At 48.6% G+C, this 14,681-nt stretch overlaps 1 protein-coding gene across 2 annotated transcripts in view; it reads right to left on the bottom strand.

Annotated features, from left to right (window-relative positions):
- Nucleotides 1–889: 889 nt before the first annotated feature.
- Nucleotides 890–14,681, bottom strand: part of ZNF648 (zinc finger protein 648) — a 78,419-nt gene continuing 64,627 nt past the window's right edge. Inside the window, exons 3-7 of one of the 2 annotated variants that reach the window (XM_084796682.1) lie at nt 13,231–13,362; nt 7,803–7,901; nt 6,751–7,007; nt 5,883–6,426; nt 890–3,501 (exon numbers count right to left, since the gene is read on the bottom strand). In XM_084796682.1, coding sequence (XP_084652808.1) covers nt 1,855–3,501; nt 5,883–5,996 — 1,761 coding nt within the window. In that variant the 5' untranslated portion in view covers nt 5,997–6,426; nt 6,751–7,007; nt 7,803–7,901; nt 13,231–13,362 and the 3' untranslated portion in view covers nt 890–1,854. The other variant, XM_084796683.1, reaches the window with a different exon arrangement.

Genomic DNA, 14,681 nt, shown 5'->3' on the forward strand with positions numbered 1-14,681 from the left:
CACTTAGAAAAGCGGTCATATCTAGTGCACAGACCCCCTCAGGCTTGACGCTTACAAGGTTTGCTTATGTCAAACAAGGCGTGGCTGTATGTATTACTTTTCTTTGACCTCATGTATTGTGAGAATGCTATTTAGCAGTCACACCCTGGGTCCACATCAGGTGGGATCTGATAGAATTTCATATATGGGGGTATTGGAGTGATGGCTCAATGGCTAAGGTGTTGGTTATGCAAACACGAGGACCAGAATTTAGATTTCTAGTGCCCACATAAAAGCCAGGTGGAGCAGCACACATGGGTAAACCCTAACTCAGGTAAGATGGAGACAGGCAGATCCTGGGGGCTTTCTGGCTAGCCAGCCTAGTTGGGACGGTGAACTCTAGATTCAGTGACAGATCCTGTCTCAAAAGATAAGGTGGAGAGTGACAGAGCAAGACTGCCTATATCTTGCTTCAGCTTTCACATGTACAGTACATACACAAGGCATCACATTTTAAAGAAAGATTGTCCCGTCCAGTCTTCTCTTACATCTACTGAAAGGCTCATGTTGAATATATATCCTGGGCTATCTAGACCAATAAACACACATACACACACCACCACCACCACCACCACCACCACCACCACCACCACCACCACATGCATACAACACACACAGTATCACACACATGGGGAGGGAGGCTTTGAAAACCATGGCACCCTCTGGGAAGATTTCTGTCAACATCAAATGTTCTACAAAGCCACAGGTTCCTCAAAGTCAAGGTCCAAAGGACCAAACCACCAATTTTATGAGAATCTCTGTGTCTGTAATTTGAAAAATGACTGTTAGTAGGGCAGATTTTGAATAAATTTATTAGAGGGTAATGATGTGGCATAAAGACGTTCTCGGCTGATTTTAATGACTTTGACACAAACACAAATAAACCCATGGGCACCGGGGCAAGAGCGCTTTCTTTTATTTCCTTCAAACCACAGCTAATGATCCAGGTGGATTTATCTGGAAGAATTCAATTTCTCTCTGTAAGTGACATTTGTGGCTTAAGTGCCCATCCTGTGACCTGGAAAGGCAGCGGCAGAGAGACACCCATGAACTTTATGGGTGGAAGCCAGGTGAGTCCAGTCACCTTGGCCTCTGCTAAGAGGAATGGCCTCTCTCTTTTCTGAATGTTGAGGCTATTCTGAAATTGTGGGATCGCTACCTCCCAAACATGGAACAACCCCCACCCCCTTCTTGCCATCTGTACTTTAAAGCTGACCCACAGAGACATTCCCTCGAGGGTAAAGTCGTTTTAGCAGTCAAGTGAGTGACACGTTAGGATGTCTGGCTCGTTTGAGTTACCCTCAGGTTGGCTTTGTTCTTTGGAAAAGTCCATCACAGGAATCATATCTGAGGATTCTTTTATATAAAAATCAAATAGAATCTTTCTCTAAAGATGGCCTTCTCAATATTTGATATGGCTTTGAGGAAAGAGCAAAATAGACCCTTTTCATCAGTGTACCCATGGCATCCCGCACAGTTAGTGCTAACAAAGAATTCTATACCTTCTCATTGGCTGACATCTCCTGACCCAAGGAATACAACTACTGGCCAGCACCTATCTCACTTACCCTTTTCCAATTGCTCATGGCCTCTGAGCAGCAGGAGACCGGTGTGAAACTGCACACCTGGCCACTATCCTAGACGTTATTTTGTCTCACAACACATCAAATACACAAAGTACATGGACCACCCCGTGGCCAGAAACCAAGGAGTGGGAGAGGGCGTGACTACTGAGGCCTGGCTGGCAGCACAGCTTTGAAGATAGAATAGGAATGTGAAGTCTTAGCTTCCTTTAGCAGCAAGCCAATGATGCTGTCACTCATCGGAGTAGGAGAAGGCAACAGGCTCCTTCTTGCAGGTGTCATGCTTGGCTTGGTGCCTTTGGAGGTGGTTGGAGCAGGTGAAGGCCTGGCTGCCACCCTCACACTGGTAGGCCCTCTCCCCACTGTGCAACCGGATGTGCTGCGCCAGCTCTGACGCAAAGTGGAAGGCCCTGCCGCACTCCTCACAGATGAAGTCCTTGTCCCCAGAGTGAATCTGTTGGTGTCGCTTTAGGGTGGAGGAGCGGGTGAAGGCCTGGCCGCATTCTATGCAATGAAAGGGTCTCTCGCCGGTGTGGATGCGCTGGTGGCGCAGCAGGCGCGAGGGCTGCGCGAAGGCCACACCGCAGTCGGCGCACTTGAAGGGCCTCTGGCCGGTGTGCAGCGTCTGGTGTTCGTGTAGGTTGGAGGATTTGGTGAAGCACTTGCCGCAGGTGGAGCAGGGGAAGGGCCGCTCGCCAGAGTGCACGCGCTGATGCTCCACCATGCGGCTGGCCACCGAGAACTCCCTGCCGCAGGAGGAGCAGCGAAAAGGCTTGGCGCCTAGGTGTGTGCGCTGGTGGCGCAGCAGTGACAGAGGCCTGTTGAAAGTCAAACCGCACTGGGCACATGGGAAGGGCTTGTCATTGCTGTGCATGTTGCGCTGGTGCTTGCGCAGATCGGAGGAGCGCACAAAGGCCCTCCCGCAGTCCGGGCACCCGTAGGGTTTCTCACCGGTGTGGGTGCGGATGTGCTTGCGGTGATCAGAGGACCAAGTGTACGCTTTGTCACAGAAGGGGCACTGGTATGGCCGCTCGCCTGTGTGCAGGCGCCGGTGCTGCTGGAGCGTACTGCGATGGGAGTAGGCCTTCCCACACAGTTGGCAAACATAGGGCTTGGCACCACTGTGTTTCGCGGGGCCCTGAAGTTTGCTGGACTTCTGAAAGGCCCGCCTGCCCTGCACACACCTATCAGGACCCTCCTTTTCCTGCTTTCTGACTCCTGGGCCCACCTGGCCCTGGACTTTTCTACTGCCTTGTGCTTTTGCCAACTCTGATGCCAGGCTGGCAGGAATGCCTGAAGTCTGCGCTGGGGTGCTCTCAAACCTGGAAAAATATTCCCGAGAGTTCTTGTCTAAGGAGAATGCAGCTGCACTGTTCTGTGCTACGAAAGACCCTCTACTGTCTAAGAGGCTGCTCGGGACTTCCGGGACTGTATCCTCGTTTGCCCTCTTGCCCCCATCGTTGCTCACAGAGTCCCTGGGGGCCTGCCTTTGAGCTACAGCCTTGTCTAAGGAGCCTCTGGAGCGAGCAGTGAAAGCTTCCTCTAATCTAGGGGAATCTTGGGTCTGGGTGATCTTGCGTGCCTCTCTCCCCCAGTTGTTGGTCTTCCCAAGCATCTCCTCAGCTTTTTTCTCCCTGAGTCCAGCACTGAAGGACACAGACCATTTCCCTTCCTCTTCGCAGGGCTGAGTGTCACATGGCAAGTCAGTGTTGGTCTGAGTTACGAGGAAGCCACCCTCCCTACCGCCCTCATCTTCACTGTCCAAGTTCATGTTCAACATCTGGGTATCATGAATCACGCTGTCAGGAGCCACCTTGCTCCGCCTATCCTGGGAGTCCACTTGTGCCGTGGTGTGCAGACACACTGCTATTGTCTGTTCCTGCAGAAGGGAAGAAGATGAGGCATAAACAACAGTGAGTGTACTTAACATCCTTCATAGCCAGAGGATATGCGGTCCCACCATGGCTCCGTTTCTCACTGATACCCGTGGCAGGCACATTGTTCATCCTGTTGACCATCTGGGATGAAGGAGGCTCTGGGTCCTTCTGAAACTGCCATAGTCGCCCGTCTTCCCTTCTGGAAATCCAGAGACAGCCGGACATAGGGGGATCTGCTGGGTGCCCACACCTCAAATGTTAGCAAAACAGATGCTCTCTAGCCTTGGAGAACTAGGTGAAACAGCAAGAAACAGGCTTTGTCCTGCCAGGAGGGCAAGTGTGTTATCCTATAACGGACATCTGGGGCTGTCTCGCAGGCATTGAGCTGCGTAGGCCACCTCCTCTGAAAGCAAAGAATAGTCCCCCAGAAATATGGAGTGAAAGCATAAGATACCAGACAGCTTTCCAAGCCACCTGTCTGCTTGAGCGAGGTCTTTGAGGTCTTTGCAATGGATGGTAAGGCCCTAACTGCCACAGGAGCTGAGGAGAAGCACTCAAGGAGACAGGGTATCCAGCTTGAGTTTAAAATACTCCACTTTAAACGTTCATGGGAATGCATATTCTCTCTTCACCTTCCAATGTTTAACCTTTCCCTATGGCATCACACATCTAGCATACTCCACACGTGCCCCCAGGGGTACATGTTCCCCAGTTTGGCAAGCATGGACTTAAGGTTTGGACACCAAGGCATGAGACGCAGAAGCCACCTGAGTTTTATTTTCAATTTAGTTTTGCTTTAGCTTGAAGACACAGACAAAGCTTGATGGGTGACAGCTAACGAGACATGTATGTGTAAGGGACTGGCTTCCAATGCGGGAGACTACTGAGGGCCTTGGGGTGGGGATGGGACTTAGTCACTGGCCAGTGGGGTGAGCTTGCTTTAGTTTTAGGGAACACCCTGAGGATGCCAGATACAATAAAGACTAACTTTCCCGTTCTTCTGGGCACTTACTCTATGCTGACGGTTTCCCAGACACATTTTCATGTACTCCTTCCAGACAGAGGCTGCTATTGTTGTATCTGCCCTTCCATCTTACAGACAGGGCCTTGAACCTTAATGAGGTTTTCTGCCTGCCCGAGGCTACCCAGCTTAAAAACACCAGCTCTGGGCCTTTCCTCCGATCCCATTGCTGTATGATGAACCCTGGGCATTATCATCTTTTAGCTGGGGCCTCCAGAGCAAGGCCTGCCCTGGGATTAGGCGATGCCAAGAACAGCTACAGCAAATGGGGGGGGGGGAGTTGGCACGGGGCAGGGGGAGGGAGGGAGGGGCAGAGCTGCTGCTCTTCCCAGGCATCAAAGCCCCTTGTGTTTGCTGGGCCAAGGAACCCTGGCTGTGCTGGCTCAGCCTAGGGCTCCTCCCTGCGCTCATTGACCCAGATTGCCCTCTACAGGAGAAAGAGAGTTGGTTCCATGCTGCACAGACTGCTGCTGGGGTGGCCAGGAATATTAGTCACTGAAGAGTAACTGTCACCTCGCTCCCTCCCTGCCTGCACCACTTTCCACCTCCACCTCAGCAGGGATGAGAGGAGCTGCCTTTGTACTTCGCATGCCCTGTACCTGCCTTATTAAACTGTCTTCTCTGTGCCCCGACCTGCTTACTGCCCCATGGGGAGGAACCTTCACTTATTTTACATACTGAAGACCTATTGTAGACCTGCCTTTGTGTCCTGAAGCCCAGGGTAGAGGGGTGGGGGTAATTCCTCTTGATACACTGACCCCCCCCCCATACCATCTCAGCCTGTGGCTGGTGTCTGTTTCGACCAGAAACCGAGTCTGGAATATCTTTGGCATCACGGATCTTGGAGAGCAACTGTGTGCATGTGCCGCAGATAGAAGAGGCACGCCACTAGCAAACTCCAGCTGACTAGTGTGCTGGATCAGGTGTGGAGTTCCCCCCAGCTGGGGAACAAAGGGATGCTGGCTTTGTATGAAACAGATACTGAGGCCTCATCCTCTTTGTGTGAGGCACCATGCTGTGGAGATTCCTCTGTTCTGTGGACCATTCACCTTATCCATTTATCACCCATATGCCCCCTGTTCTCCATAGCCCGTGTCTTGTTCCCTTCCTCTGGTCCACAGGTAAGCCTCCTCAGGCCATCACACAGGCTTCTGCCAGCTTACCTTTCTCAGGAGCCTCTGGGAAGATTGCTTTTCCAGACAAGGACCCCCTCTTCTGGTAAGCCATTTCCCCGGTGAATATGGTCTACCTTCCTTGTCCCTTCTGTGGTCATTGACTTTTGCTCTTTCTCAGCCAGAGGGAAAACTAGGAGGAGATCAGGGCTCAGGGTATACTTATCTGGCAAAGTCTGCACAAACATACCTGGTTAGGAAGAGGAACGCTAAAAAGGAGGCATCGCTGGAGGTTCTGCTCTCCAGATGCCTGGTTCTGAGACCACGAGAGCACAGCCCTTTCTTGAACTTCATCCACATCCATCGGCCAGGCCGTGGACGCGGTGCAGGCCCCAGGTCTCCCACTTGGCACACAGACACCCTTCAGGAGCCTGCCTGGGGCTCGTTCCTGCTCCTGCGGAAGCCCCTGCTTCTCTCTCTCTCTGCGCTCCTTCCAGCTTACACCAACCCCAGCCACCTCCCACCTTCTCTGCTACTTGGGCCCTTGCTCTTGGCTTCTAGTTTTCACATAAACAGTCGCTTACCTGGAAAATGCAGAGAACGGTGTAGAGCACCCTGCCCAGGCTTTTTGTCCCACTTGGACCCTCAGCTACCAGAACCAGTCTCCTGTCAGCAAGGATGTCTCTGTGTCTCCCCCCAATTTGTGTCCAAAGCAGCAGCTTCAGAGAGAGGAGCGGGAGGTGCAGCCAAGGTAACACATTCAGCCACCTTCTTGCCTACATCCACGGAGCAGCCTGGGAAATACAGCGGGACTGCCCTCTCTCTGCCTGAACCTCAGGCTCCCTCAAGTTCCCCGCCTTCCCTTCCTGCCCACAGCTGGCTCTCCTCCCTCCTCCGAGGCCTCTCAGTCCTCCTGCAGGTGGCCCTAGACCTCCTGTTCTCTCTCCCTCCTCCCACAAAGCAAGCCATCCTTCCTTCACTCCTGCCCTGCTGTGCTCACGGACCTCCAACTGCAGGTCATTATCTGGGGGAGCATTTCAGTGAAAAGCCTGTAACACCTTTTCCTCGCTCTAGTACCCACCTTACCCCTCACTCTAGTGCCCTGTTCTCGTGCCCACCTGCACAGACCAGGGGCTTGAACAGCAATGGGGAGCAGTCCTCAGATTCTTTTATTAATCCAATCCTTGGCTCAGAAATGTTCATGGCAATGTAGCTGGTGCATGAGGTACAGGGAGTTGGTGTATGGGTACAGAGTCCAGCTCTACCCTGGCTCTCTTCAGTGCTAATTCCCATGAGGGTCTATTGTGAAGAGAACAGCTGACCCAGGATACAAGGCTCAGTAGTTCTGATTTTCTGGGCACTCAAAACTCATATGCTAAAAAAAAAAAAAAATCAACCAAACAAACAAAACCCCACATACCTAATATTCTTTTATTAGATTGAGTGCTAAGGACATTGAAATAGAAATTTGGAACATGCTACCTGTGATGTCACTATGCGGCCAAAAATAATGCTGGCTGACAGAAGGTTCTGGGTCTGGGTTTGGATCCTACCACCCACTAGGTTGACCTTGGGCAAGTTATTTAATTCCTTCATCCCTTGGATCCTCATCTAAAAAATGGAAATCAGGATAGTATCAACTTTATGAAGGACTAGGAAGGACTACATTAATAATACATTGCAAGAGTCCAGCAATACGTCCAGAACATAGTCTGGAACAGAAAAATTAGCTGGTAAATTAGGTGTGGTGGAGTGCACCTGCTATCCCAGCCCTCTGAGCATGAGGCGAGTGGGTCAAGTGTGGAGTTAACCTGCATTACACAATGCGTTCTAAGCTAGTGTTGGAGAAAAGAAAAGAAAAAAAAAAAAAAAAAAAAGAAGGGGGCATGAAGGGGGTGTGGCTAGCTCGTTCTACTTTCATGCTGATGTTGCTGGTTTCCTGGGTAACGTGGCTGTTTTTATGCCCCTATGGCCCTTGTTGGTGCTATAATTCTGATAGGAACACTCGCACCCAACACCAGTTTTCTGGGTGTGATCCAGAGAGCAGATTGCTTTCTGCTCCTTTGTATTTTGCAGGCATGACTTCAGAGGCAGAGGGCATGAAGTGTAGATGTGCATCATACTCTCAGAGTCCAAATGGGGTTCAGGAAGCCCACATCCCAACACTTACCCAAAGTCAAAGTATCTCAAGTGGCCATATCCTTCGGGCTTTGGGATTTAGATGCATGTACAGGAAAATGGTGACTTCTTTGCTGATCTGTGAAGAGGCCTATGGAGTTGAGTGCTGGAGTTGGGCTGTGTGTGGCAGATCATCAAGTCCTAACTAGTTCTAACACTCACCTTATGCTAATACAGCACCCCAGCATCCCAGCTAGTCCTCACCACATGCCCTTGGGGTGCCCACTATTAGTGCTGGCCTCATTAAAAGTTGTGGACACGGAGGCCCCGCCCACTGAAGTATCTTCTCCAAAATCACAGATACAATGTAAGTATAAGATAAGTATAAGATATATATATATATATTATATATGTGTGTGACTATATTCTTTTGTATGTATATTTTAAAAGATGTATTTGTTTTATGCATATGAGTGTTTTACCTACATTTATGTTTGTATGCCACCACATTCATACCTGATGCCTGCAGATGTTAGAAAAGGTCATCAGATCCTCTGGGTTTATGAATGTTTGTAAGCCTCCATGTAGGTGCTGGAAACCAAGCCTGAGCACTTTTTACGAGCCACTAATGCTCTTAACTGATGAGACATCTCTCCAGCCTTCCTTTCTGTGGCACCAGGGGTTGGACTTTAGCCTTGTTTGTGCGCTCTACTGCTGGAGCTACAGCCCCAACCAGGATCTTCACTGTTAACCATGCCTCTGCCTGATTCCTGACTCATTCCACCCTGGAAATCTTTAGTTTCTCACTCAGAGCTGTGTGACTGTGGTGTGGTCTTGGCAGTCGCTACCCTCCCTGGAAGACATTCTTGTCCTGCACTTAGCTGACATGACTTCTGCCCATCAAACTGATTCTCATTAACCTGAACTGTTTGTGTTCCTGTCTCTCTTTTAGGAAAGTATAACCACTGACTAATTTCCATATGCCATGGGGTCTCCATATAAAGTTGCCCAGACTCCTCTCCGGTTTTCAGGACATGTCAATATTACCATCTTGATGGTGTGGGGCAGGCATCCTTGTGATAAATGGGAACTGGAGTGGCCTGGATGCTACCTGAACCATGAGGTGATGTGAGCCCCTATGTCCCTGAGTTTCTGCCGCGCTATGCCCCCTTAGCCAAGTGTTTTGTATCTTTTCTGCTTGAGATTCTTGGCCATAATAATGATATGCACACAGAGGGTCTGTGGAGTCTGAGATGAACTCTGGAATATCTTATACCCTGAGTCCTTTGCACGTTGGGCATCACAAAGCATATTCACTGTCTCCTTTTGTCTCCACAAACTTCCCCACAAGGCATGGGGAGATGGCCTAGACCATACTTCTGCCCTTGTTTTAGGAACTTCCAGAAGCTCAGTTGGAGATGGCTCAGTTGGAAAAATGTTTGCCATGTGACTTTAGATCCCCAGCACCTATATAAAAAGCCAGATACAGCTGAGTATCTATAATCCAGATGCTGAGGAGGCAGAGACACAAGGATCCGTTGGGTTTTCTGGCCATCCGGTTTAGCCTAATTGGTAAAGTCCAAGTTAGTGAGAGATACTGAAAAAAAAAATTAAGGTAGAAAAGCAATTGAAGAAGACACGCAATTTTTGCCCTCTATGTGTATATGTACACACTTATTCTCACATAAATGCACAAAAGCACATGCAAAAAGTATACACAATAAATAAGTGAATGAATGAATAAAACTTCTGGAATCTGACATTCTACCCAGTGCTTCATGCATGCAAACAAGGAATGTATTGTCTTAATTTCTGTTTTCAGGTCTCCTTTAAAAATCTGGCACTCCCCTACTCCCCCTGAGCTGTCCAACTTGGCGGTGGTGCAAATAAGGATCTGTGTGCTTGTCTAGGAAGAGGGAAGAAAGGAGCCATTGAGAGAAGCCTGAAGCACAGGGTTGGGATGGCGCATTGGCCTCTTAAGAGGTACAGTGGCGGCCAGAGCTCCATGCTGCCTGTCAGCCACACAGGCTGGCTGAGTGCAGCTGAGGGGCCTTGCTAGAAGAGAGGCCACATTGTCTCTCCACCTTCAAAGATGCTGTAGGCTCTTGGTTGAGTTCATGAACAAGTGTTATTCATGGAGCCAGGACTAGATTGTGATGCCTGAGAAGTCCCCTGAGTCTTATCTATAGCTTTGAAGCCAGGGTTGCTTCCCTGAGCTCCCTGTACTCTGCAGCCTGCAGGAAGCACAGGACTCTGGGAACACTGGGAACAATTGATGTCACCCTTGGAAAAGATTCATGGATCAACTTTTTGAGCATCCTACACATGCTCAAGATTTTCTCAATACTATTATTCTATCAGACAATAATGTTCATTAGTAAGAGTCTGCCCACAAAAAGCAAAACTGCAGATCTATGAGGATTCACCCATAGTTTTAAGTTAGAAAGACTTGGCTTTAAATCTCAGTTTCATTTGATTCGGTCTTGGCCAATGTATTTAACTCTTTTGAGCCTCACACTTTCCAGCTGTAAAATAGGAATGAGAATACATTTGTGAGCCAGGTGGTGGTGGTGGCAGCTTAAGCCTCTAATCCAAGCACTTGGGAGGCAGAGGCAGGCAGATCTCGAAGTTTGAGGCTAGCCTGGTCTACAGAGCAAGTTCCAGAATAGCTAGGACTACATAGAGAAACCCTGTCTCAAAAAACAAAAACAAAACAAAACAAAACAAAAAAGCAAGCACACAAAAACCTTCATGAAAGCAGAGGATGGTCTCTGACATGTGTAATCCCAGCACTCAGGAAGCGGAGATGGGAGAATCTTGAGTTCAGTGCCTGTCGAGTTACAGGTCAAAGTGCCTGGAATACATAGTGATATGTGGTGGGTGTGTGTGTGTGTGTGTGTGTGTGCGTGCGTGTGTGTGTACATGTATATATATATATATATATATATATATATATATGTCTTCATGAAATCGTGGTTGTGAAATAACATTAAAACATTTGGGGAAGCATTCATCTTATTGTTAGCTATACAGTAACCATTCTTTATGTATGTGTGTGAGTGTCTGCACTCGTGTGTATACATGCGTGCACATACAGAGGCCAGAGATTGACCCTTGGGTATCATTGTTCCAGGGACAACCATCTCAGTTTTTAAGACAAGATCTCTTATCTTGACACTTGAGTAGGCTAGACTCACTGGCCAGCACACCCCAGGGATCAACCTGTCTCTGCCTCACCAGTGCCGAGCTTAAAAGTGTCTGCTACCAGGCATGGTTGTTGTTGCTGTTGTTGTTGTTGTTGTTGATGATGATGATGATGATGATGATGATGATGATGTCAGTTCTAATTATTAAATTCAGCCCCTCAAGCCTGTTCATCAAACACTTTACTGATTGAACTATGTTGCCCCCACCTCATGATTTTTCAATAAATTGTTTCTTACATCCTTTTCCTTGAGCTAGTAGAGGCATGCTGATCCCCTTGCCTCATGCCTACTACTCTAGAAATTGCTCTGGATTGCTCTCATTCTAAAAGGGAGTCTGTCTTCCTGCTCTGCTTCTTGCCTCCTGGTGTCACACAGCCTCACTGAGAGAACATCCACACAATGGGTTGGGGAGATAGGAGTGCTCCCCAAGTATGCTATAAATGTGAAACAATTAGTGATGGGCTGGGAGGTTTGTCCTGCAGATAAGATGTCAAGCACTGAAGGGCTTCTCAGTTCAGCTCTTCCAGGAACTTCTCAGAACAGAGCCCAGCTGAAAGCCTCCCCTTTCTACCCAGTCACGTTTGGCTGTGTATGGTAAGGTGGCCTAGCATGCCTACCTGGAACCTGGCTACTGGGTAAACCTTCTCTTTACTACCAATCAATATTAATGAAAATCTAATTTGGGATAGGGATCGCCTCTACTGTCAGTCCAAATGGAGCCCATACCTCCACTGACATTGTTTCCTCACACTGTCTGAGGGCCTCATCCAGTCCACCTCTTCGAGTAAACTTCAAGGAGAAGCCTCCCTCCTTCTCTCTCTCTCTCTCTCTCTCTCTCTCTCTCTCTCTCTCTCTCTCTCTGTGTGTGTGTGTGTGTGTGTGTGTGTGTGTGTGTGTATGTCTTTCTTTTTGGTGTTTGTTTGTTTCTTTGTTTTACAACAGGATCTCTTTGTGTAGCCCTGGGTGTCCTGGAACTCACTATGTAGAACAGGCTGACCTCAGAGATCCACCTGCTTCTGCCTCCCTTGTTTTGGAGTAAAGATGCATGCTGCCACCACCTGGTGGAACCAGCCTTCTTCAAGCTCCTGCAAACCCATGTTGTACTACAGTGGCCCTCCTAAGAATATCTAAAGCCCCCAGCCCATGAGTATGAGAGAATTAGCCATAAGCAATGGATTATTAAGCAATGGTTGTCAAGACAAAAAACAAACAAACAAACAAACCAACAAAAAAACCCAAATAGTCACATTCTCTTTTGACTTAGCTTAACATTTCCTGGTCCATGGAATAACACATCTTTCCAGGTCACAGAGACGCCAGGCCTCTTTTCTCCACTTTCCATCTCAGCTGCGATGCTTTGAGATGTCCCCCATAAGTATCACAGAGATTTGAATACTTGGTCTCCAGTGGATAACCCAGCATAGTTTGGGAAGGCCTAGAAGATGCGGCTTTGGTGTGTCACTGGGGGCAGGCTTCGAGGTTTCAAAAGCCTGCACTGTCTTCAGTGCATTCTGTCTGCCTCCTGTTTGTGGCTTTAGATGTAAGTACTCAGCTGCTGCTCCAGCCACCACTTCTGCCCACTGCCTGCTCCCCCCACTCCACCGTCATGCCCACCGCCTGCTCCCTGCACTCCGCCATCACGCCCACCGCCTGCTCCCCCCACTCTGCCATCACGCCCACCGCCTGCTCCCCCCACTCTGCCATCACGCCCACCGCCTGCTCCCCCCACTCTGCCATCACGCCCACCGCCTGCTCCCCCCACTCTGCCATCGCGCCCACCGCCTGCTCCCCCCACTCTGCCATCACGCCCACCGCCTGCTCCCCCCACTCTGCCGTCACGCCCACCGCCTGCTCCCCCCCACTCCGCCATCACGCCCATCGCCTGCTCCCTGCACTCCGTCATAGACTCTAATCCTCTGGAAATGTAAACCCAAATTCAACTCTTGGTTGCCTTGGTCAAGGTGTTTTATTACAGTAACAGGATGATACCCAACACGTCAGTCTTGGGACTCTGCAGAAGACAAAGAAGAAATGCCACAAAAGAAACTTTTGTGAGCCTCCTTCACCACCATCAGATCTCTTTTTGCCTTTGCTGGCCTTTCCAAGCTCGGAGGTGGGAAGTTAGAAGATGCTACATAACTTTAATTGAAATAGAGCATTCTGATCTCACGTCCACAGGAATCTCTTTGCTTGTGAATTACCAGAGTCCTGGGATGCAGTGAAAATGATGGGGAAATCAAATGTCAGAATTCTAAATGAGATTTTAGAAGCTACCTGTTGCAGCCTTCTGTTCTCCAGACGTTGGTGTGCACATGTTCCTTTGTTTGCTCCATCATGCATTTATTCATTCATCCAATATTTGTTCACCTTCATTATGTCAGTGTTTGCCAAACTACCAGACAGAACCTGCAAATAGGACAGGGAATCATTTTAGAGCACAGCCTACATTCTTTTTTAGAATAGACTGTGCCAGAGCATCTCTCACACAGGATAAAATTTACCGTTTAGGTAATTTTTATTTCATATTTATTTATTTCATATATCCATGAAATGTGTATGTGGCAATCGCATGTCTTGGCTTCTTTCTTTCTTTCTTTTAAGCCTGACATAAGCTGGAGTTGTGAGGAGGAAACCACAATTGAGAAAATGCCTCCATAATATTAGCTTGTAGGGACGGGAAGTCTGTGGGACATCTTCTTAATTAATGATTTATTTAGGCGAGTACAATCCATTGAAGATGGTGCCACCCGAGCTTGTTGTCTGTGTGTATATGAAATCAGGTTGAATCTAGGCATGGTAATACATGCATTTAAGCCCAGAACTCAGGAGGTGGGGGCAGAAGGATCTCTATGAGTTGAAGGCTAGCCTGATGTCACAGTAAGTTCCAGGCTGGCCCAGAACTATATAGTGAGATCCTGTCACAAAACAAACAAAGAAATCAAGCTGAGTAAGCCTGAGCAAGCCATGAGGAACCAATCAATAAGCCTCTATGAGTTGAAGGCTAGCCTGATGTCACAGTAAGTTCCAGGCTGGCCCAGAGCTACATAGTGAGATCCTGTCTCAAAACAAACAAAGAAATCAAGCTGATGAGGAACCAATCAATAAGCGGCATTCCTTCAAGCCTTTGACTCAGTTCCTGCCTCCAGGTTCCTGCCTCCAGGTTCCTGCCTCCAGGTTCCTGTCCTGACTTCCTTCTGTGATGGACTATGATATAGAACTATAAGCTGGAAAAAAAATCCTTTTCTCCCTAGTTGCTTTTGGTCATAGTGTTTTATCACAGCAATAGAAACCCTAACTAAGATATAATGAAAACTGTACTTTATATTCTGGTGTTTTTGATTCACAGCCACAAACATTTGTGGCCTTGGAGGTCCCCCAGACTGTACAGGTTATAGCCATTGTCTTAGGTTGCCCACTAAAACTGGATGGTAAGGTCGTGTTGCTGAGGGCACCCCAGAATTGGTTGTCGAGTACAGAGAAACCGTGCTGGAACTGAGCTGGATGCTCTCTTCCCGCTCAGTAGCCTTCACAGTTCTAGAAGTTGCTCTACAGTCACGTAAGGGAGAAAAGTCAGCCACAGTCTTTCCCAGCTGTGGACCTTGCAGCCAACAGTGGCTTAATGTAGAGTCATGGTTGGCAGTCCCTGAGAACACATGGCTAACGAGTACTTGGCCTTCAATAAGAAATGCACACCACCCTCCTGTGACCCAAAGTGCATCATGGAA

Source organism: Acomys minous, assembly GCF_964271855.1.
Source record: "Acomys minous genome assembly, chromosome: 1".
NCBI lineage: Eukaryota > Metazoa > Chordata > Mammalia > Rodentia > Muridae > Acomys > Acomys minous.